The sequence below is a fragment of the Natator depressus genome, chromosome 24, assembly GCF_965152275.1.
Source record: "Natator depressus isolate rNatDep1 chromosome 24, rNatDep2.hap1, whole genome shotgun sequence".
Taxonomy (NCBI): Eukaryota; Metazoa; Chordata; order Testudines; family Cheloniidae; genus Natator; species Natator depressus.
In genome coordinates, this window is record NC_134257.1 from 13,194,127 (window position 1) to 13,218,099 (window position 23,973).

The 23,973-nt window shown below is 60.8% G+C and overlaps 1 protein-coding gene across 1 annotated transcript in view; it reads left to right on the forward strand.

The window, feature by feature from the left end:
* The first annotated feature begins 3,394 nt into the window (after positions 1 to 3,394).
* Positions 3,395 to 23,973, forward strand: part of KMT2B (lysine methyltransferase 2B) — a 34,652-nt gene continuing 14,073 nt past the window's right edge. The window contains exons 1-9 of the mRNA XM_074939021.1: positions 3,395 to 3,499; positions 8,177 to 8,252; positions 10,097 to 12,072; positions 18,806 to 18,904; positions 19,147 to 19,309; positions 19,733 to 19,979; positions 20,330 to 20,385; positions 23,207 to 23,455; positions 23,692 to 23,786. Of these exons, the coding sequence (XP_074795122.1) occupies positions 10,099 to 12,072; positions 18,806 to 18,904; positions 19,147 to 19,309; positions 19,733 to 19,979; positions 20,330 to 20,385; positions 23,207 to 23,455; positions 23,692 to 23,786 (2,883 nt within the window). The 5' untranslated portion in view covers positions 3,395 to 3,499; positions 8,177 to 8,252; positions 10,097 to 10,098. The remainder of the gene's footprint in view (positions 3,500 to 8,176; positions 8,253 to 10,096; positions 12,073 to 18,805; positions 18,905 to 19,146; positions 19,310 to 19,732; positions 19,980 to 20,329; positions 20,386 to 23,206; positions 23,456 to 23,691; positions 23,787 to 23,973) is intronic.

A 23,973-nucleotide genomic window follows, 5' to 3' on the forward strand; every position in this document is an offset into this window, starting at 1 on the left:
GCCGCCCGCACTGGTGCAGGCACTGGGGGACTCATGCGTGGCCTAAGGAGGGCGTGGGAACCAGCATCGGTGTGGCAGATGGATCTGTGTTGGTGTGTGGCACGGGGAGGTAGCGGGGACCAGCGTTGGTGTGGCAGATAGATCTGCGATGGTGGGGTGGGCACGGGGACCAGCATTGGCGTGGCAGACGGATCTGTGACGGTGCGTGGCATGGGGACCAGCGTCAGCACGGCAGATGGATCTGTGATGGTGCATGGCATGGAGAGGGCGCGGGGACCAGCGTCGGCATGGCAGACGGATCTGTGATGGTGCATGGCACGGGGAGGGCGCGGGCACCAGCGTCGGCATGGCAGATGGATCTGTGATGGTGCGTGGCACGGGGAGGGCGTGGGGACCAGTGTCGGCATGGCAGACAGATCTGTGTTGGTGTGTGGCACGGGGAGGGTGCGGGGACGAACATCGGCATGGCAGACGGATCTGCGATGGTGCATGGCACAGGGAGGGCGTGGGGACCAGCGTCAGTGTGGCAGACAGATCTGCGATGGTGTGTGGCATGGGGAGGGTGTGGGATCCAGCATCGGTGTGGCAGCGCCTGGCATGGGGAGTGGGCACCACTGGCCATGGCTGAACCCGCAGAACACAGATCCATGGCTTGCTCCCCTGCCTGTGACACACGGTGCCCTGGGAGCGCCACCCACTAGCTGGGAGTCATGCGTGTGGCATGGGCACCATGGCCAGCCTGCTCCAGAGGGCATGAACCTGCCGCAAACCAGAGAGCTGAGACTGGAGGGGAGGGATTCTGCCAGTCCCGGGCTACAATGTTGCAGAGTCACAAGTGGCTGTGGAAAGTCCCACCTTGATTACCGTGGGTCACTCATTACCTGGCAGCGGGGTGGGACTCATTAGCCTGCGGGAATCCAGGCGATGCTAAATGGTCCGGAGCCGAAAGTAGAGAACTGGGAAGTTATCTGCGGTGGGGGGTGGGGGTAAGAACTGGCCCCAGGGCCAGGGACTGGAGAACTGGGGGACAGGGACAAATAGCTGGAGTTCATACGGCACTGCTCCTTCTATCCTGCCCCACACGCCCATTGCTCCCACACCCCCTCTGCCTGCTTTGACTCCCCTGTCCCTGTGGGTGCTGCACAGACCCCTCAACAAGACTGAGGTCCCCATCGCACTGGGTGCAGCACAGACACCCTGCCGTCTATGAGACCGGGGTTCCCATCGCACTGGGCGCTGCACAGACCACCCCCATCACACCGGGAGCTGCACAAACACTGAGTCAGAGACACTCCCTGCCCCAAAGACTTTCCCTATCTGGACAGGCAGAGTCTCCCATTACACAGCTGGGGAAATCGAAGACCAACAAGCCACAGCAACCAGAGTGCCTCACCTGCCAGCCCTTCGCGTTCTGCCCTCAGTCTGGCTTTGCCAGCTGTGTTGCAGTGCCGATGGCCATTGTATGTTGTGTCCCGTCCCTTGCCCCTTTGTGGCAAGGCCCCACAAGCTGTATGTGTGGTGGGGTGGGGGCGGGGATCTCATTTTCTATTAAATGTCTCAGGGATACTGAAGGTCTCTGTTATTTTCTATTGATCACAAAAGTTCTGTCCCGCCCCTGCCTGTAGGACCTTACGCGGCGGCACTTTGGACACGGAAAATTGCATGACTGCAGAGGGTCTCACAAATCCGTTCAGAGATCACTTCTCGCCCGCCGGGCAGCAGGGAATGCAGTTGAGAAAGGTGCCCCGTGGGGTCTCTGCTGCTTTTGTCCAGCGCCCCCAGCAGGCGGGTTAAAAGGGGCATTTGTCATTTGCCGTGCGGGACGTCTCCAGTAAAAGGATCTTCTGCCACTGGGTGCAGGACCTGCTGCTCCATCCCCCTGCAGTGGGACTCCTCAAGGAGAATCCCCAATAGCCGTATGGGGCATGTGACACATGGATCGGTGTGATGCCTGCTGGCTGGACAACTACTGCCAAATCTGGGTCAGAGGGCTGCCCAGCCCAGAACTACACTTCCCACAGTGCATTGCAATATCATGCAGCGCAATGCTTCCTGGGAGTTGTAACCTTTTATCCCCTTCAGCCTATGGGGTGGTTGTGATCAGTGTCTCAGAACTACATTTCTCATGGTGCCCTGGGCTAAGAGTGGGCAGGATGAGCCCAATGTATGCTGGGAGTTGTAGTCTCATTGCCACCCCCGCAGGCATTGTGAGAGGGAACTGAGCATTTAGGACAGCGTTTCCCATGGTACATTGCTGCTGAGCCTGAATGGCTGACACAGCTGTGTGGAGACAGGGCCTGCTGGGAGCTGACTTCGCACTGCTGCGTGGGGATGGAAAGGGAGCTGGGTCTGCATATCCCAGCATGCACTGCATCTCTCCTCCCTTGGCAATGCCTTCAGGGAGCTGTAGTCCTCTCTTGTTCTAAGTGCCATACAGGACTACAACTCCCACAGTGCATTGCGGAATTGCCACCATTCCCCCTCCTCTCCACCTTGGCAGCTGCAATGCCTGCTGGGAACTGTAGTCCCCCGTATTATTGTCTGGATCGAGTTACTTGGCGCCTCCCTCCCCAGACTCCATGCCCCATGATGCCCTGCGGCTAGTGGGAGCCGCAGTGCCTGCTGGGAGTCGTAGTCATTTAATTACATCTAGCTCTTTCATGTGACAGGAAGAGAGGAGCTGGGGCCACCTATGCCAGGCTGCACAGTATCTCTCCGAGTGGAGCAATGCCTTCAGGGAGGTGAAGTTTTCTGCCCTTCCTGCAGGCCAGAGAGGACTACAACTCCCATGGTGCATTGAAGAACGGCCCTCACCATGGATTTCCATCCCCATGATTCAACGGGGTCTCTCTCTGAGGCTGGGTAGCACCAATGCCTGCTGGGAGCTATTATTCCTTCCATGCTGCGCTCCTCCCCGCCTGGACTCCATCCCCCACGGTGCCCCGCGGCCGGGCCGGGGGGGGTGGAGAGCGGAACCGCATTACCTGCTGGGGGCTGTAGTCCCGGCCCTGCTGTGGCCAATGGGCGCCGCCGCCGCCCGGACTCCATCCCCCAGGGGTGCGCCGCAGCTGGGCTGGGCGGGGAGCGAAGCCGCAATGCCTGCTGGGGGCTGTAGTCCCGGCCCCGCTGTGGCCGATCGGCACCGCCCCTGCTCGGACTCCATCCCCCATGGTGCCCCGCGGCCGGGCCGGGCTGTTATTGCGGCGGCCCCGCCCCCCCGGGCCAGGCCCCCCCCCAGCGGTTAAAGATGGCGGCGGTGGCGGCGGCTGCGGCGGGCGGCGGTGGCTCCGCCTGGGCTCGGGGCCGCTTCCCCGGGCGGCCGGGTGGGGGCCGCCCTCTGCCCCGGGCTGGGCTGCGCGCGCGGCTGCCCCTGCGCGGCGGGTCCAGCGGGGACGGGCCCGGCCTGGGGGACCCGGCGCTTCGGAGCCTTCTGGGCCTGGGCTGGAGCCTGCGCCGCCTGCGGGGCCTGCTGGGCGGGGGCAGCAGCGAGGAGGAGCCGGTGAGCGGTGGGGGGCAGGAGCTGGAGCGGGGGGGGTTGGGGGGCAGGAGCTGGAGCGGGAAGGAGGTGAAGGGCAGGAGCTGGAGCGGGGGAGGTTGGGGGGAATTTGAGCGGAGCAGTTGTGAGGCAGGAGCTGTGTGGGGAGCGACTTGGGGGGTGGATAGCTGGAGCGGGGGGGAGGATTTGGGGGGGAATTTGAGTGGAGGAGCTGAGGATTGGGGGGCTTGAGATAGGAGCTTGTGGGGTTGGGGCTGGGGAGAGCAGCTGGGCTTGGGCAAGGGCTAGAGCTACAGCCTGGGGGAGATGAACTAAGCTGGGGGTTGAAGGGCCTTGGGATAGGAACCTGGGGGGAGGGGAAAGCTGGGGGGATCTTGTAGGAAGGGAACTGGGGGTCTGGAAACTCATGGGGGGCTGTGGGGAGAGGGCTGGAGCTGGGAGTCTGGGGGCATGTGCAGGAGAGGTTGGGGGACGTTATGGGGGAGTGGGAGGTGGAGCTGAGGGGGAATGTGGGGGGTTGGGGGAGCAGTTGCGTGGCTGGGAGCCTGGGGGGCTGCTGGGACAAGGGGTGGGAACTGAGGCCCTGGGGCTGGTGAGGTTGGGGAATGGGGTGTTGGGACCCTAGGGCTGAGAGGGGACTGAACAGTTTCTGGGGGAACTGGGAAGTATAGGGAGAAGCTACGGGGGGCATCCCTATGGGGAAAGGATCTGGGGCCCCAGGGCTGGAGGTGTGGGGAAGATTGATGGGTGGGACATCATGGAGGGTCTGTGACTCTGGGGCAGGGGTATCTTGGGGGTGAGCTGGGTGACCTGTGGGGGTGGGTCCCTGTAGGAGTGGTATGTGTGGCTGCTGGTGGGAGAGGGGAAAGTTAGGGGGGTCGGTGGACTCTATGGAGCTGGGTTGAGGTGGCCCCTTTGTGGGGCTGGGACAGTGTTGGGGTTCTGCTTGGGGGCAGGTGTCATTGTTTGTGGGGCTAGGGAGTTGTGGGGTGTAGCCCACCAACACGTAGAGGGGTTTTGATGCTGCATGTTGGGAAGTGACACCTGGCCAGAGGAGCCCATCCTGTAGGAGTTCTGGGTGCCCCCCTGCCTGAATAGTTCTGTTGGGCTGGGGTGGGGCAGACGAGGGTCTGTGGGGAGAAGCCCTGTCCCATATGGTGTGCGTTGGGCAGCAGGAGGCACATGTAGTGCCCATCTCACCCTGGCTGGCTGTAGCCGGCACTGGGCTCGGCTTTTCCGTGCCCCCCTCCGGAGTTTGGCTTCAGAGTCTGGGCAGCAATTGGCAATGCCACCCCCAGCAGCTTCCCGACCTGCCCCGGGCATGGCACTGCTCGGAGCCCTCCCTGCACAATCAGTGGTGGAAAGTTGCTGTGAACTAGTCATCATCTGCCCTGGAGTCACGTTTGGTTCCTTGCCCGCCCCCTCCTCAGTGCATGGGCCCCTCTTTGTGGGTACGTACAGATGGTCTCCCCCTTTACCTTCTCCAGGTGGGCCTGCGTGCAGTGAGGGGTGGGGGGTTTCCTTGTCCTGAGGGACCCCAGTGAACTGCCAGCTGGCTCGTGGGGTGAGTCTCTGGCACCAGCCTTCCTACCCCTTGCTGTCATGCCCCATGCTCCTCCTGCTGGAGGCTAGTATGGTCTGGATGGGCTCTCGTTGTGGGCAGGCCGGCTGGTGCTGGGGGGCTGGGTTTGGCTCTGAGCTGGCCTCCCACATAGCGCAGCATAGAGAACGTTGCTGGCCTTGCGCATGGGATGGGAGCTGCACTGGAATCAGGAGTCAAACCCCTGGATTAGGGAATAGGCAATGCTGGGGAGGTGGTGCGGCCTAGTGGATGGAGCACTGGCACTTTGGAGACTTGGGGTCCAGCCCCGACTCTGCCACTGGCTTACTCCCCCCTCCATACCTCAGTTTCCCCACCTGTCTAAGGGGGCTGGTGACTCTGCTCTCTTTGGAAATGATTGGAGTTTATGGATGGAGATGTGGTGCTGTCCTAGCACATGGGGGTCCTGGCCTGAACAGACCCTTCTTTGCTAGATGTTGCACGTGCCAGTCTCTGCTCCAGAGCTTGAGCCGTCACTCTTGTATCTCTCTGTGTACACTGGGCCGGGGAACTTGCCCTTCCTGTTTGGAGAGGAAAGCGCTGCATCTCGCCTGGTCACGGGACTCCAGGAGCCCGGCCTTGGAGAGAGGTGCCAACATTGCTGGAATGGGCAGCGTTCGGGGCTGGGCCAGCTGCGGCAAGGGCAGCCAGCTGGCAGGGATCCCACGGGGCGGGAGAAGGCCAGCGCTGGATCAGCCTGCCCTGCAGAATGGGTTATTTGTCTCCTGTGGGTATGGGGAGCTGGTTGTTCCCAGCCCATGGGTCTTGGGTTGCCCGGTTGCAGGGGCCTGTGGACAGTGGAGTGCAGCTGTCTTCTGCGGGGGTTGCTGGGAGCTGCAGACTCCAGCAAAGGCGCTTGGGATAAGGCCACTACAGACCTGGGGCCCAATTGGAGCCGGTGCCCCCCAGAGGGGAAAGGTGCCATGACCCATTTCTTGCCCCCTTGAGCCAGCCAGTCCCTGCCCTGGGGCCCACTCACAGCTGGAGCCCCTAGAGGAAAAGCTCTCCTGCTCTGTTCCCTGCTCCCGCTATTCCTTGGCTCATTTTGCTGCAGTTCTGCCAGCGTAAGGTTGCTGGTTCCTGATCTAGCCGGAGATCCTTCAAGGGGCATGTGGAGGTGGCTGCCAGTCTCCTGCTATGCCAGCAGAGGGGCTGGCTCTGTTTCCTCCCGAGTGGAGTTACCCATGTACCGTGGGTGGTGTGGTCTCTTGGCACCTGACCCGAGGAGTTTGTCCTGCCGTAGCTTGGCCTTGCTCTGTTGCCTAGTGAACCGTCGGGTGCACCTGCAGCGCCGTGCCCAGGCTGACCTCAGGCAGGCCCCGGCTTTTCCCCAGCGCACAGGTGAATATTGCCACCGCCTCCTCCAGGTGCGTGAGACGCCCCCAGTGCTGGCCGCTGCTTGAGGCGGCATGTGGAGAGGGGGAGTCTGGTGGTATGAACCTGCATAGCCCTGCATGCTTGCGGCTTGGACCCAGCTCATGCTGTGTGCCCTTGAGCTGGCAAAGCAGCCCATTGTGAAGAGCCTGCAACAGAGGGGCAGCACCACTGGACTGGCAGAGAGGAGGGGGCACTGTTGTGCAGGGTTCATGCCCCAGGGCTGCTTCTAGCTTCCCAACGTACCCAACTGCGGGGGCTAGTTGAGCTGAAGCATGTTATGCAGGGACATCTCGTCCAGCGCTGAGATCCAGCCAGCTCTGGGGGATGCTGGGAAACAGCCACATGGGGATGACTTATCTGGCGCTGAGATGGGGCACCTGAGGAACAGTCTCTCATTGCCCCCGCTGACATGTTGCTGCTTCTGGGGTAGGGTAGCTGGGTATGGCTACAAGATAATGAAGTGCTCATGTATTGTGTGCCTGCCATACTCCACTGTGAAGGCCAGGGCTCTGGAGCGGAGCCCGGAGCTGGAGCGCGGAGCAGCTCCGAAGCAGTGGGGCTGCAGGTTTTTACCTGGAGCTGGAGCGGTGCTGGAATACAGCTCCAAAGCCCTGGTGAAGGCAGCTGCATCTAGCGCTGGGCAAGCCTCCCTGGGTGGCATTGTATGTGGCTTTCCCCAGCTGCCCTGCCCTAGAGGCAGCTGCATCTCAGTGCTGGGGGAGTGCAATCCATTAAGGCCCTTGCTTTCCTTTGGGGCCTCTATCAAAGCTGCGAGGGAATGGGCAACATATGCTGGGGCAGGGTCTCCCCTCGTGGTGGATTGCACGCTGGCTGGGGCAGTGCTGTCTTTTGGGCATCTGAGGGTCCCCGATAGTGCCTGATGCGAGGGTCCTATGGGCCGTGTCTCAGTGTGCAGTATGGAAGCCGGGCGACCCGGTACAGGAGGAAGCCAGCAAGTTGGAGTTACTTAGGGGTTAGTGCTGGTTAGATCCCTGCAACTGCTGGGTGGGCGCCGCTGGCTGCCCCATCCGGGGCTGCTGAATGCATGGCGGCTGGGGGGCTGGGTTCAGCAGAGGGCTGCTGGAGGAGGGATTGGTCCCAGTGGCCTGTCGAGGCCTCACCTTGGGTACAGTCCCGCTGGCAATGGGTGAGGAGCCTGCCCCACCTAGTGGCTCGAGGGGACTCTGTGTCCCTGTGATGGGGAGCCCCCCGCCCCATAGCTGTAGCATGGAGCCCACCGGGATTATCTCATCCCCCCCATTGCTGGCATGGCAGTGCCGCAGTGGCTCTTCCTGATCCTTCACTGTCCCATGGTGGGGCTGTGCCAGCCTACCTGCCTGGGCACTTGCTTCCAGCTGTGTGGTGCGTCAGTAGGTGGGGCCTGTGGAGGGGGTGTAGGTGGGACAGCTGCTGGGTGGGTGGAGCCTAAGGGGTGTGGGCATGGCCACCTCTAGTTGCTCTGAATAGGTGTGTTGGATGGGGCCTAGGGAGTATGGCTGGGGCCAGGTGGGTGAGGTCATCTGGGGGGAAAATGGGAGAGTGGGACCTGGGGCTATGGGTAGGCCCAGCTCGGTGCTGCTTGGAATGTAGCTATGTAGCAAGGGGTGGCTGGAGCCATCCCCAGGTATGGGCAGGGCTCATATTGGGGTTGGAGCTTTGTACCCTCCATCTAACCACAGCCCCTTTCTGTTCCTTCCCTGCAGGAAGAGTTCCAGGGCTTCCCTCCCGATGAGCCTGTCTCCCAGAGTTCCTTGCGCGCCATCCTGCGCTCCCAGAGAGGTGAGGGCACTGGCCGGCCCGACCCACACGGACGCCCCCTCAATCCGGCACCAGGGAGGTGTCAGCACTGGCGTCCCACGTCCCCAGCCCCACATCACATCTCCTGCGCTGTGCTTCTCCATGGGGCCCTTGGGGTTCCCCAGCCCCCTTCGGCCGAGCACCGCTGCACAGGGGCCTGCCCGTCTCTGACTGCAATGGGGCTGCTGTCTGGAGGCTACCTCTGTCCCACAGGGGTCAGCCTGCAGGACCTGTTGGATTTTCTGAGGCTGCTGACGGTGAAGGGGCTGTGTCGTGGGTGCGCAATGGGTGGGGCTCTGGTCCTGTTACGACTCAAATCTGAACACTCAAGACAATCCACTTCCCTTTGTCCTGAGCGTAGTGGGGTGGTGGGCCCAGGGGCGCCAACCTGCAGGACCAGGCATGGTGTGAAATCAAAGGGCACACCCGCGGGGATGCACTCATCTCGCCGGGGCAGACCAGGGCACGATTCAAGCTGAACCGTCACCTGCTGCTCTGACACTGAGTTAATTGTCCCCTCAGGACTCTGCACTGACTTTACAGCAGCTCTCCCAGCTGGACCCCCCCATTCAATGTCCCTTCGCATCGCAGTACAAGGCCAGGCATGAAAACTGATCTTGGGGGGAGGGAATCTTAACTAAAAGAAAAGGAGGACTTGCGGCACCTTAGAGACTAACAAATTTATTTGAGCATAAGCTTTCGTGAGCTATAGCTCACTTCCGATGAACTGAGCTATAGCTCATGAAAGCTTATGCTCAAATAAATTTGTTAGTCTCTAAGGTGCCGCAAGTCCTCCTTTACTTTTTGCGGATACAGACTAACACGACTGCTACTCTGAAACTTAACTAAAATAGCTACCTCTACCTCCCGCCATAGGGTGGGCCCAGTTACACCAGCCATAGCTCATGCCCACAGACGACGGGGAATTGCTGTGTCGTCCCTGCCGCATAACCGCCGACCCGCTGGGGTCTAGGTGCCAGCTTCTCCTGGCAGAGTTAACTTGGGTGTGGATGTGAGTGTGGATAAACTGAGACTGCTTCCCACTGCGAACATGCTTCTCTTCTGCTTGAAACTGCTTGGCCATGCCAGCTTCCTGCAGTACCCAGGGTGCCGGGTCAGGGTGAGGGCCCCTCCTGGGGACGCAGGATTCCCTTTGTCCAGTGCCCACAGACCCCCTGCCAGCCTTGGCTTCCCTGCTGTCTGTTCCCAGCACGTTTCCAGCATGGAAGGGGAGGGAGAGGTGTGCAGTGGGGGGTGGCTGGGAGGAGGGACGCCAGACATGCTGGGGCTCTGCCACTGACTCCTGGCATCATCCTGAGCAGCTCACTGCTTCTCCCTGGGCCCCAGTTTCCCCGTCTGTGAAATGGGGGTAATATGCCTCTGGCTGTTCAGACTGTGAGCTCTTTAGGCAGGTCCTGTCTCTCACTGTATCTGTGCAGTGCCTGGCACAATGGAGCTCTGATGTCAGCTGGGGCAGGGTCTGTCTGGGCAGCGGCTGGCATGTTGAGAGAACCTCACTCTAATGGATATGGGGTGTCTGTGCAGTGCCTGGCACAATGAGGGGATCTCATCTCAGTTAGGGTGCCCTGGTACGAATGGCAGAGGAGGGGGGGTCCTGTTTCTATACTGCAGGGCACACAGTGCCACCCCTAGTGTTAAGCCAGGCCTTGTGGTGATGGCTGCTTTCCCCCCAGCATTGGGGGGCTGGGATGGAGTTGCCACACGTTAACCACCCTTACTAGCTGGCTGGCCGGGTGTGTGGTGGTGCATGGGTGGGGTCCCGAGTCCCACCCCCGCGGTTCACCCCCTCCCCTTTCTCGTTGCAGGCATGTCGCCCCAAGCCAGCAGTAGGAAGAAGAGGGGTGTTTCCCTGCTTGCCGCCCCCTCCAAGGTGCTGGCCAAGCCGAGGAAGGGCGAGGCCCAGCGGGAGCACATGGTCAAGGCCCTGGCTGAGCTGCTCCAGAGATCTAGGCCCCTGCCGGCCAGGCCAAGCTTGCCTCCGGGTGCTAGCCCCGTCCAAGCCACCAGGACGCCTCCCGAGCAGGACCCGGGGCCCTCTGAGGTCAAGCCTCATTCCCCATCCCCCAGCAGCCCCCCAAGGGGGCAGAGTCAAGACCCTATGGTGCCCCACCGGCCACGGGGCCGCCCCAGAGGCTCATTCAAGAAGAAGCCGGGAGCTCCTCGGCGGGGTGCCAAGGTTCCTGTCGCTGCCCCTGCGCCGCCTAGGAAGAGCCAGCAGCCAACCCCGGGTTCCAGGCCGAGCTCCCGGGGGAAGGGCCCTGGGCGTGGGCGGAAGAAATTGCCCCTGCTGCTCAAGTTCGTCTCCAAAGCCAAGCGGCTGAAGTCGGGGCGGGTGGCGCTGGCCCGTGCCAGGCTAAAGCCCCCCATGGGCAGGAAGCAGGGCAGCAAGAGGACAAAGAGGAGGGATGTTTCGCCAGGGGGCTCCCCCACTTCCCCTGCCCCCCCGAAGGAGCAGCGGCCCCATGAGGCACCAGCTGAGCCGGCCTCTCCGACACAAGCTCGGTGGAAGCAGCGGAGGCGGCTGCAGCCGCCGGCCCAGGGCGAGGGTGCTGGGGAGGAGAGGCCGGTGTCCCCCCCATGCCCGGCCCAGGCAGAGGAGGAGTCAGCTGCCCCGGCCTCCATCGCCCAGTCCACGCGGGCGCAGTGTCTGAAGCGGGGTCGGGGTCGGCCGCCCCTCACCCCCAGCCAGCGGGCCGAGCGGGTGGCGGCTGCCCAGCGAGAGGGGGCTGGCGTGGCGGGCGAGGAGCCCCCCGGGCACAAGGCCACATTCCTGAAGAATATCCGCCAGTTCATCATGCCTGTGGTGAGCGCCCGCTCCTGCCGCCTCATCCGCCCTCCCCGGCGCTTCATGGATGAGCCCCCCCGGCGAGCGCCCCGGGCCAAGGTCCCTGAAGCAGGGGAGCTGCTCCGCGGGGAGCCCCCGGTCCCAGAGCAGGCCCCTGGCCAGGAGGTGGTGCCTGGCCAGCCCCCCCGCTCTCCTGACGAGTACCCCTCCCCGCTCTCGTCATCCCCTCCTTCCCCTGGCCTCTCGCCCCCAGCCTCCCCCCTTCCCACCCTCCCCGGCAAGCGACGCTCTATCCTGCGGGAGCCCACCTTCCGCTGGACCTCCCTCAGCACCTCGCCACCCCTGCCCCCCGAGGCGGGCAAGTCCCTCTTCCGGCTGCCCCCTGAGGAGCCCCATATCTTTCCGCCTGGCCCCCTCCTGGCCCCCTCCCCGCCAGCCAGGCGGCTCCCGCTGCTCCGGGCCCCTCAGTTCACCCCCAGCGAAGCCCACCTGAAGATCTACGAGTCGCTGACCGTGTCGGCTGAGGAGCCGGAGCCCATGTGCCTCAACGAGGCCGGGAAGGACCCCCCACTGTCCCCCGTGCCTCGGCCGGAGCCCCCCTCCCCCCACTATGAGCCCGTGGTGACCCGCAGTGGCAAGCGGCTGCTGGGCCGAACCAATCACCTAACCCTGCCCCTCTTTGGGGAGCCCCCCCAGCACCTGCCGCCCCCCCCAGACACAGAGCTGATCAAGATGGAGGATGTGGACGCGCCAGGCGTGGTGCGCAAGGTAGCTATCCGCCGTGTGGCCTCGCTGGCTAGCCATGAGTCCGAGGAGGAGGAGGGCTCTGGGTGTGAAGCCGAGGAGCAGGGAGCTGCGGCACCCACCCGGAAGGAGGCAGCGCTGGCTGCACAGCCAGCCCAGTTGTCGGGCATGGACAAAGTCTACAGCCTGCTGACTCGTGCCAAGGTGCAGCTCTTCAAGATCGACCAGCAGCAGCTGCTCAGATTGGCCCCGGTGAGAGACCAAGCCCCTATGCTGGGGCGGGGAGGGGGAAGGGAGGCGGGCAGTGGGTCTCCGGGTGCCTTGGGCGGGGAGGAGAGTGGGGGGCGCAGCACATGCTGACCTGTCAGCCTGCCTTAATGACAGTGCTTCCCATGGGGCCAGGGGATGGGGCTGGGAGCCAGGACTCCTGGGTTCTCTCCCCAGCTCTGGGAGGGGAGTTGGGTCGAGCAGTTAGAGCAGGGGGCTCTGGGAGCTGGGACTCCTGGTTTCTTCTTCGAGTGCTTGCTCATGTCCATTCCAATATGGGTGTGCGTGTGTTGCATGCACTGTCACTGTAAGGCTTTTCCCCCTGATCACGAGTGGTGTCTGTTGGGTTGACTCTGGTGCCCCCTGGAGTGGTGCCTCCATGGCGCAATTGGTGGGCACCTGTTGACTCCTCAGTTGTTTGTTTCCGTCTAGAACGATCTTTTCTTGCTCAGCAATGGATCCCCTCATGGTGGTCTTCCTGTAAATAGATAAGTGTAAATAGTTTGTTAGCATAAGTATAGAGCTAGTTAGTTTTCTAGTAAGCACCCGCCCTGGCCCCAGGGCATGCCTTGGTCCCAGGACTTAGTTTAAACAGTGTGCAGCGTGCCGGGCACATGCCAGTTAGTGACCCTCACGAGCGATGTTTGAAGTACCCTAGATGAGACCCTCTCCTGGGCAAGTGCCAGATCTGTAGGAACTTCAGTTGATTCTCTATTTTTGGGTTCTTGAAGTTCCTACTTATGGAAACGGCACTCTGTCCCGCTTCAGAGCGGTGACCAGACCCAGTACTGAGCGTTCCCTCTACCAGGTGCGCGCTGGCGTCCGTCGGGTCCCCAGCACGCATCACTGGCACCCAAGAAATCTGCACCAATGACACAGCACTGTTCCCCCATCACTGGGGCCAAAAAGAAGTCTGATCGGGGGCGTTGGGGGATGACTGAGCTGTGGTGAACCACTCTCAACCGGGTGCATCTCAACCAGCCCATTGACTCCAGCCCCAGGGGTGGGAGACCTGTCAAGTCCGGTACGGAGGAGCTCCCCATGTAGGGTGAGCCAAGAAGAGGACATGAACCTGGCAGCACCAGAGACGTATGGGGCAACGCAAAACCTCTTACCCCTCCCGGCACTGCTGTCTCCAAACTGCGGTCTACGAGGGACAAGTCAGGCACTGCGGGGCCCAGCCTTAAGAGGGCAAGCACCAGTCCTGGACAAGCCCACGAAGATGGCTGTAACAGGGTCTAAAAAAGAACTGGATAAATTCATGGAGGTTAAGTCCATTAATGGCTATTAGCCAAGATGGGTAAGGAATGGTGTCCATAGCCTCTGTCTGTCAGAGGGTGGAGATGGATGGCAGGAGAGAGATCACTAGATCATTACCTGTTAGGTTCACTCCCTCTGGGGCACCTGGCATTGGCCACTGTCGGTAGACAGGATGCTGGGCTGGATGGACCTTTGGTCTGACACAATATGGCCATTCTTATGTTCTTATGGCGAGGCACTGCCCTTCATCCCACTCGTTGTTGGGAGACTCAGCACCCAGGCCATGCTTGCTTCAGCAATGCCTTGCCTAGATGCTTGTCTCATCTCCGGCACCGGTCGCAATCCCTACGCCGCTAGCAGTCGTGGCGCCGCCCTCATCAAGACAAAGTCATTTGGCACCATGAGGCACAGCGCCATCCTGGTCGCCTAGGAGCCGGTCCTTGCGCTCCGAATCTTAGGCAGAGTCATGTGCCTTGCGAGGGACCGGACTTTAGGCAGATCAGGCCCCCCACAGATATGGCCCTGGGACTTTTCCCACCAGGGTGGGGTTCCGTCCAATGGATGCTGGACCCCTTGGCTGCACAGGTCCAGGGCTCCCATGGGGGACACTCCTTTTCAGCACCCTCAGAGACAAGCGCGCCCCCTCCATCCCTGTTGGAAAGAGGATTGGTTCCTGGGGCAGAGATCAGGGGTTCTCAAGCCACACTGGCAGGAGACTGCCAGGGCTGGAGGAGAACCAGGTGCCGGCAATGGTCCAGACCACTTTGTCACCCTCCCCGATGAGACAGTGGTGGGTATGGCTGCAGCCCTGACGCAGGATGGCTACAAACCCACCAGGAGCTCCTGTGTCGGATGGCTCAGAATCTTAATCTCCAGATAGAGGAGATCACAGAGTCAGCCCAGCGTTGGTGGACATTGACTGCTTCAGGGCCAGCAAGAATTGCCCTGCCCCTGAACAAGGCCATTCTGCAGCCTGTGAGGGCCTTGTTGCAGACCCCAGCCTTTCTCCAGCCTAAGGCCAAGTGGGTGGAGAGGAAGTATTTCCTCCCCCTTAGGGTTACGAATACCTTTATACTGGGCTCCTGGTTGTCGCTGCAGCCAACAAGAAGGAGATGCGAGGCAGCAGGGGGCCAGAGAGGCAAAGAAGCTGGACCTCCTGGGGAGGAAAATCTACTCCACAGCCGCCTCCAGCTTAGGGTCGCGAAACACCAGGCTCCGTTTAGCTGTCACAATTTTAATTCCTGGTCAGCGGTCCAGAAAATTCAGAGAGCTCTTGCCCTCTGACTCTAGGGCTACGTCTACACTACCCAGCTTTTAGCAAAGTGACTGTGTTGCTACAGCCGTGCTGCCAAAAGTCGGGCTGTGTAGCTGCTGTTTGTCAGCTCTCCTGCCGACAATCTTCCACCCCAACGAGTGGGTTTTTTGAACACCTGGAAAGACCAAAGTTTTGTCGTTCAATTGCCAGTGTAGACATAGTCTAGGGCAGAATTTGCTGCCGTGACTGAAGAGGGCAGCGCCATAGCCAAGGTGTCCCGCCAGGCGGCCCTAGGCACCATGGACTCAGCAGCCCGGGCAATGGCTACTGGAGTTCTCATGAGAAGTTCCTGGCTTCAGTCATCAGGCCTCCCCCATGAAGTCCAGCAGACTGTTCAGGACCTCCTATTCGAAGGGCAGTCTTATTTTCAGAACAAACTGACACCTAGCTGCACAGCCTGAAAGATTCAAGGGTGACCTTGACATTGTTGGACTGTCCCATCCTGGATAAGCTGCAGCCCATGGGCCATATTTACTAGTCCCACTAGAGGCAGGACTTCAGGTGACAGAGTAATAGGGGTTTCAGAAAGAGAGCAGCCTCTCACTCCTCTGCAGCCTCAACGTCTGCACACATGAAACAACCGTCGGGGAACAGACAGTGCTTTTGAGGGGGCACCTGAGGACAGGGCACCAGCCCAATACCTGGATCTTGGCCTTATATTTGTGGACCGTTTGTCCCACATTTACCGGGCTTGGGCCAACATCACGTCCAACTGGTGGTTGCTCTGCATGGCAAAAGTAGGAGACGCCTTGCAGTTTGTCTCTTCCCCACACCACCTGCCCATTCCTCTTCAGGGATCCTCCTCACAAAAATCTCCTGGCCCAGGAAGTGCAGTCGCTCCTAAGGGCGGGGGCAGTGGAGGAGGTTCCCAGGGAACTAAGTGGCAAGGGGTTTTACTCCTGCTACTTCCTGATCCCAAAGTCCAGTGGGGATCTCGGGTCTATCCAAGACCTCAAACTTTAACAAGTTCTTAAAGAAGTTGAAGTTCCGCATGGTTTCGCTGGATCCAGGGGGCTGGTATGCCGCCTTTGACCTGTAGCTCTCTTCCGGGGACACAGATACCTTCAGTGTGTGGTAAACTGGAACCACTGTCAGTTCACAGTTCTGGCCTCTCAGCTGCCCCGGGAGTGTTCACAGAATGCATGGCAGAGGGGGCAGCTTCTTCAGGAGGAGAGGGGTACATGTCTATCCTGCCCTGGACAACGGTTGGTTAGAGGTCAGTCCAAGGTGCTGGTGGAACAACCCATGGAAATCGTTCTATCCGCTTTCAAGAGCTTGGGACTCCTGATCCGTGAGCAGAAGTCAACTTTCACTCCCGTCCAGAGGGTAGAACTCATAGAAGCAATCCTCGACATGACTCAAGCAAGGGCCTGCCTACCGGAGAGCCGCTTTCACGGCCATCTCAGCCCTCATACCAGGCCAGACAGCATACCCCACCGCTACAGCCAGGAGCTGCCTAAAGCTCCTGGGGCCTCCTGCACGCTGTACCATGTAAGTGCGCGTCTCAGACTCCACCCTCTGCAGCTGTGGCTGGCGGCGGTGTACATTACCAGGTGTCACCCACTAGACCGAGTGGTCGCTCTTCCCCAGACGACGCTCAACGCCCTTCAGTGGTGGTTGGATCAGGACAGTGTGTGTGCTGGTGTTCCTTTTGCAAGGCCCACACCAGCTGTAGAGCTGGTGTGAGATGCCCCAGATATGGGGTGGGGAGCCCACCTGGGGCCTCTCTGGACACAGGAGGAGGTTTGCCTGCATATCAGTGTCAGGGAGCGAAGGGCGGTGCGTCTTGCCTGCCAAGCCTTCTGTTGAAAGCTCTGGGGCAGATGTGTCAGTCCTCATGGACACCATAGCAATGTTCTACATAAACAAGCAAGGGGGAACCCGATCCTCTCCCCTGTGCCTAAGGCATTGAAACTCTGGGACTACTGCTTAGCCCACTCCATTCACCTGGAGGCTGCTTAGCTTCTGGGCTTGCAGACCACCTGAGCAGGTCCTTCACCAGTCATCACCAGTGGTCTCTCTGGCTGGACGTCCTGGAGGCTATTTTCCAGAAGTGAGGGTTTCCCCAGGTGGACCTGTCTGCAACCAGAAGCAAAAGGAAATACCCCAGTTCTGCTCATACCAGGGGCACAGCCTTGTGTCTCTCTCTCTCTCTCGGATGCCTTCTATCTGTCATGGGGAGGCCAGTTCCTTCTACGCCTTTCCTCCACACCCTCATCTGCAAAGTGCTTCTCAGAGTCAAAAGGGACAAACCCCACATGATTCTCCTAGCACCAGCATTGGTTCAGAATCTTGCTGGACCTCTCAATAGATGCCCCAGTTGGTCTCCCAGCGTGGCCAGATCTGATCTCCCAGGGCCGTGGCCGCATGCAGTACCTGCATCGGACCGCTTGGCACCTTCGTGGCTGAGGGAAATGGAGCTGGGCTGTTCGACACTGGTCCAAGCAGTCTTTATGGGCAGTTGGCTAGAACAGCCTATCTAGCAAAATGGAAACAGTTCTCACTCTGGTCACTTCAGAAGGAGGTCCCCACTCTGGAGGCCACACTCCCCTTTTAGCCTGGACTACCTGCTCCATCTGAAGGGGGAAGGCCTGGTGGTCTCTTCCATCAGAGTCCACTTGGTGGCAATATCGGCATTCCACCCTCTGCTGAATGACAGATTTGGTTTTCTCCAACTCAATTAGCTCTCAGTTCTTAAAGAGCTTGGAGGGTCTGTATCTGCAGCCTCTGCCTCCCTGGGATCTCAACAGGGTCACCGTTTGAGCCACTAGTAACGTGTTCCTTGATTTATTTATCCTGGAAGACCACCTTTTTGGTGGCCATCACCTCTGCCAGGAGGGTGTCAGACCCGGCCCTTCACTTCCACGGCACCCTATACTGTCATCTTCAGGGACAAAGTCTGTGTGTGTCGTCACCCGTCCTTCCTTCTGAAAGTGGTCTCCCATTTCCACAATAGTTAGGACATCTTCCAATCTTCTGTCTTGAATCTCATGCTAATAAACACGAACAGAGGCTGTACTCTCTGGATGTTAGATGTGCTCTGGCCTTTTACATAGAAAGGACCAAACCCTTTCGAAAGTCCACCCGGTTATTCGTTGCTGTTGCAGAAAGGATGAAAGGCAGCATGGTCTTGGTGTGGAGGACCTCCTTCTGGATAATGTCCTGCATCTGCACATGCTATGGCCTGGCAAAGATGGCTCCCCCATGCTTAACAGCGCACTTCACAAGGTCATAGGCCTCACCAGCAGCGTTCGTGGCTCATGCTCTGTTTGTAGATATCTGCAAGGTGGTGACCTGGTCCTCTAGCCACACATTCATGGGCACTTATCCCTTACCCAGCAGGCAAGGAACAATGCAGTCTTTGGGGCAGTGCTCCTTCATTCAGTCTCGCAGGAACTCTGACCCCCCCGTTGATGGATTGCGTGGGAGTCCCCTATATTGGGCTGGCCATGTGCAAGCGCTCCAAGAAGAAGAGACGGTTACTAACCTTTCCGTAACCCCTGTTCTTCAGGATGCGTTGCTCACGTCCATCCCACAACCTGCCCACCTGCCCCTCTGTTGGAGTTGCTGGCAAGAAGGAACTGAGGAGGTGGCTGGTGCCTATCTACCGTGCCATGGAGGTGCTGCTCCAGGGGGCACCAGAGCCAAGCCCACGGAAACCGCTAGGGGAAAAAGTCTTCCAGAGATGGTGCACACGACGCGCACACACCCATAATGGAATGGGCATGAGGAAGCACTCGAAGAACAACAGTTAAGGGAAGGTTAATAACTGTCTTTTTCTCCCCAGCTCTGGGAGGGGAAGTGGAGATGCGTGGTTAGAGAAGGGCAGGGCTGGGAGCCAGGACTCCCGGGTTCTGTCCCCAGCTCTGGAAGGGGAGTGGCATCTATTAGAGCATGAGGGTGGACCTGGAAGCCAGGACTCCTGGGTTCTATCCATGGCTCTAGGAATCCTGGCTCCTAGCCCCCTCTTTAACCCCTTAGACCCCACTCCTTTCCCAGAGCCAGGGAGAGAACCCTGCAGTGCTGGGTACCTGATGCCTTAACCAAGCCCACCGATGTCCCAGAGCCAGGGAGGGAAAGGGGTCTGTCCCTGTAGCTCTGGTTGTGCCATCACAGCTGTGTCTGTCTGTGTCCCGCTTGCAGCCATCACCCAGCGTCAAATCGGAGGAGAACGCAGAGGCTGCACCGGGGGAGGCTGTGCCGGACCTGGCCAGCGCGGACAGGAACGAGATCAAGAAATTGGTATGCTGGGCTGGGAGCTGGATTGTTGCTGCTGTGTGTGGGGTGGGGGTGGAGGGCTTTGTGCAGAGGTGATGGGGGACAAGGAGGAACACAGTGGTGGGGGGACGATATATCTTCTCCAGCCCTGCTCTGCACACCTCCTCCCAGTGGTTGGGGAGTGAGGCAGCCTCTTGGCCTCGTGGCACTTCCTGCAGGACAGCATCTCTGCCTCTGGTACCCAACCTGCCATGATGTCCCCACAGGGCCAGGAGTCCCCAGTGCAGGGCCCCCGGATCAAGCATGTGTGCCGGCATGCGGCAGTGGCGCTGGGCCAATCACGTGCCATGGTGCCCGAGGACATGCCCCGCCTGAGTGCCCTGCCCCTGCGCGAGCGGGAGGAGATCGCTGCCTCGCCGGCCGCCGAGGGTGAGTACGGAGACGGTGCCCACTCAAGGCGATGCCTCCATGCAGGGCTCTCCCTGTGGGTGACTCTTCCATCACCATCGGTGCTGGCTTTGGGGTGACGCCAGGGAGTGCTGGGCTGCATTTGGGGGTGGGGTGGGGGGGGACGGGACTGTGCTATAGGGTGGCTCAGCAGGGTGCCGTGTGGCAGGGGCAGGGTGGGAGGGTTCGGAGGGGGCTGCTGTGCTGCAGGGATGGCAGTGGGGTGGGGGCTGCGCTATGGGGTGGCTTGGTAGGGGGTGATGTGCTGCAGGGGCAGGGTGAGAGGGCTTGTGGGGCGGTGGGGGGGGGACTGTGCTACGGGGTGCTGTCCTGCAGGCGGTCCCATGCTGCACATGGTGGGCCCAGGGGCACCCCATGGTAACCCCGCTGCCATCTCCCCCACAGAGACCTCCTCTGCCTCGGAGAGCGAGGGCGGGCGAGCACGACGGGGGAAGGTGGAGCCAGTGGCAGTGAAGGCCCCGCCCCCTGTGCGCCGCCCCGCCCCCCACCACCATCACTCAGGCAAGAAGAACCGCATGACACGCTGTGGCAAGTGCAAGGGCTGCCTGAAGCTGCAGGACTGTGGGGCCTGCGTCAACTGCCTGGACAAGCCCAAGTTCGGGGGACCCAACACCAAGAAACAGTGCTGTGTGTGAGTGTCCCCGGGGCAGGGGGCCGGGCAACCGACTGGCTCTGGGCAGGGAGTGAGGCATGGTGGTTAGAGTGGGGAGTTGGGGGCCAGGACTCCTATGCTTTCCCCCTGACTGTGCCCCTGTGTGGCTTAAGGCAGGTCATGTCACTTTGCTGGAGCTCCCTGTATTATTTCCCCCGACCCCTCCAGCTCCCCCTAAAGCACTGTGTGAATGCACTCACCCTCCTGCTAGCTCCCCGTCACATCACATGTGATGGACACAACACACATATACCTGTGCGTGTTGCTGCCCCCTTCTGCGATCCCGCACCTGTGGCCCCCTCACTCTGACCGGCTTTCTGCCCTGGCAGGTACCGCAAGTGCGATAAAATTGAGGCACGCAAGATGGAGCGGCTCTCCAAGAAAGGTAATGCCAGTGCTGCTGCAGCCTGGCAGGGGGCTGGGCTGGGAGCCAGGACTCCTGGGTTCTCTCCCTGGCTCTGCCAGTGTCTTGCTGAGTAACCTTTAGAGGTCATGGGGCTTCCTGTGTGCTGCAGACCCCCGCACACACTGGGTTTGTACACTGAGCGCTGCAGGCAGTGGGGGTGTTGTGTGGTGGGGGTGGGCGGGTGGTGGAGTGCTTTCTCTTCCTGCCCACTCTCATCTGGGGCTCATACCCCATGCTACTGCTGCAAAACTGCCATGGCAGAGCCTGCTCACCCAGTCCCCTGAGGCTCTGAGCTGCATGTTCCAGGGACCTTCAGAGCTCCCCATCCTGCCCCCTGTAGCCCAGCATCGCCCGGGGGAAATTGGGCCAGCCCTGCCCCTGCTCCCTGCAGCACAGCACCCCCTAGTGCAGCACTGGGGCCATCAGTGGCTTAGGGGAGAGCTCCCCCTACTGAGTGACCCCCCCCACCCCCCATTCCCTTTGCCACAATGTCCCTCCCCTGGCCCATAGCAACCCTTTTTGAAAATATCTGGGGTGTTCCTGTCTGACTGCTCGAGCCAGGGGCATTGGGGGAACAGCCTGTATGCCCTCTTCTGGCGGTGGGCCACGGTGTGAATCTAGAAGCTGTCCTTGCAGAACTCCTGAGTTCGGTGGATGTTGGTGCAGGGTGGGGTTGGAATGGAGCCACAGCTCTCACTTGCTGCCTCCTTGCTAGTTCGCCAGTGTCCTCTTCATGTGTTTCGCAGAGAGGACCCAGTCCCCCTCAGGAGGGACACCCCCCTGCTCTGCGTACGTCTAACCTCCCCGGCTAGCTCCATTCCCCTGATCCTGTCCAGGAAACGCTCAGGTTGTAAGTAGCAAGGGCTGCAGTGGCCTCTCATTAGAGTTCAGAGTTAACACAACAACAATTGTGGGGTAGTAGTTAAGTCTCAGGGTTAACACAACCCGAGGTTGCCAGTCTAGTAGTGTTGTTCATTTATAATGGAGTTGTTAGGTTTCAGAGTGAACACAGCAAGGTTGACACATATTGTTATTAAGGTTCAGGGTTAACGTAGTGTAGAAGTTGATGCACCTTCCTTAAGGTTGTGAGAGAGCTTACTGGCCACTCATGTGCCATCCTTGCCAGCAAGGGTTAGGGTTAACCTGTCCACATGCCCCACACAGTCCTTGTGGGGGAAAGGCCCTGGGCGCCCCGGCCAAGGGATGAGTCCCTGTGGCACTGCTGGGCCCAGCAGGGCTGCGTGTCTTCACCATGGCATAGCTGCTGAGATGGGAAATGGCCGGGAAACTGCCCAGGGTGAAACTCACCAGTGGGTGTTTGCTCTGAGGCCAGGGATTGCTGAGCTTGAGGAAGCAGCGCAGCCTAGCGGATACAGCCCTGGGCTGGGAAGCAGGAGACCTCTGCTCTGTTCCCAGCTCTGCCACTGGCTTGCTGGGTGAGCGAGTAAGTTGTCATCGCCCTGTGCCCCAGTTTCCCCACTGTGTGGGGTGCTTTGAGATCTATGGATGGGGGCACTGGAGGAGAGCTGGATGTTTTCCTCAGTGCTGCTGGGACCCCCCTTTGCCTGCTTAGATTGGAGGGGCCTGCTGCATCTGTGAGACACCTGGCCTGCCCGGGAGGGGGCAGCCTCCAAGCTCAGGCAGGGTCTGTGGGCATTGCACCAACTCCTCCTGCTGTGGGTAGCCCAGCCCTCCCCACCTGCCCTGTGGCTGAGGAGGGAAACCGGCCCAGCCCCACCACCCTGTCCTTTGTCCTCCCCTCCCGGCCCCCAGCTCACCCAGAGCCGGCCCTGCTCTGCAGCCAGCACGATGGGGCAGGAGGAGGCTGCGGCGGGGGCCTGAGCTGGGGGGCAGACAGGCTGCTCTGTGCTGCTGCCCGTGGGGGAAGGCTCAAGGCCTGTGTGTGGGGGAAAGGTCCCAGCCCTTGGGGAGGGGGAGTGGAATGGGGGGGCGCTGCATGTATGTGGGGGAGGGGTGTGTGTGTGTGTGTGTGTGTGGTCGTGAGCCATATGTGGCTGGGGGGAGAGACGGAATGGGTGGGGTGGAGTCTGTGGTGCTGGGTGTGTGGGGGGCGGGAGGGGAGCCCTGGGGTGTGTGTCAATGGGATGGGGGAGGGGAGGAAGCTGTTCACAGAACCAGACCTGCTCCAGCACTAGGTTGGGAGCCAGGACTCCTGCGTTCTATCCTGCCCCTTCTCTCCCTCCTCCCCTATGTGGGGCCCCTGCCCCCTCTGTGCTCTGTCTGCAGATCACAGGGCCCATCCCTACAGCATCTGGGTCTGTTTGGGGTGAGGGGTGTGCAGAGCACAGTGGGGTGGGGTGTGATCTCTGGCCCCAGCCCAGCATGCCGTGTTCACTTGAGTGCCTGGTCCCATGTGGGGGGGTGGATCTGGAGCATGGGGGGCAGGCATGAGCTGGTGGGTTGTGGTGACTGGAGGTGGGTGCTGCGAGAAGCCATAGTGGGACGGTTCAGGAGGCCACTGCGTATGTGGCGCTTAGTGGGGCGGATGGGTCTGCGACCTACTGAGAGGAGCCGGGCTGGGGGGCAGCTGCTGCATTGCTGTGTATCAGTGTCTCTTGGCAGGTTGCCTGGTGGTGGGGCTGTAGGACCCGTCTGTGTCTCTGAGCTGCTCCCATGGCACCTGGGGCTGTCTGTGTTTTGGTTGCCCCCTGTGGTTTGTGGGGATGGTGGAGGCTGTCTCTTGGCTACCCTGCGGTGGGGCTGGCGCCTGCAGGTCACACAGTGATGGGGCCAGCAGTGCCATGGGCCCCGTGTTTCAGTGACTCTCGGCCGCCCACAGGTCGCACGGTGGTGAAGCCGGTGGTGGCGCGGGACTCGGAGGACTCACAGGAGGAGTTCCCGGCGCCCTGGGAGCTGATGCTGGGGGCGACAGAGACAGCAGAGCAGGAGGCCCTGCTGCAGCGCAAGTCGGCCCGGCGCTGCGTCAAGCAGAGACCCTCCTACGACATCTTCGAGTCCACGGATGACTCGGATGCTGAGCCCCGGCCCGGCTCCACCACGCCCCGCAGGAAGCCCTCCCGCGACTCGGGTGAGCCGCTCTGCTGGGACCTCCGTCCCCCCTGCACCTGAGCTGGCTCCCACCCACCCCCCACTGCGTGGCGGCCGGCTCCCCTCTCCCCGTGACAGGTTGCTGGCTTCCCTGGGCTGTCTCCCCCACCTGTGTATTGGGTGCCTGGGGTGCAGAGGGGCCAGGGCCTGGGATGTTGCCCTGCCAGCAGGTGGGCTGGGGCTGCTGGCCCTCTAACAGTCTCTCTGCCCCTCCAGACCTGCTCCCCATGGAGGCAGAGGAGCAGAGCCGGCCGCGGAGGACGCCGCTGCAGCCCGTCGTGCAGCTCAAGGCGAGAAGGAGGCTGGAGAAGGTGAGGTGGCCCCAGGCATGGAGTGAGCAGTGTATGGGGTGTGATGCACCTATGCTCCAGCACTGGAAGGACCCAGGCCCAGAGCAGAGGGAGAGGAGCCTGCATGGGGCCCAGGGATCCCAGTGCTAACACCATCATGGCTAGTCACGGGTGGGCAGGCAGGGGTCTGCCAGGATGGGGAACCCCA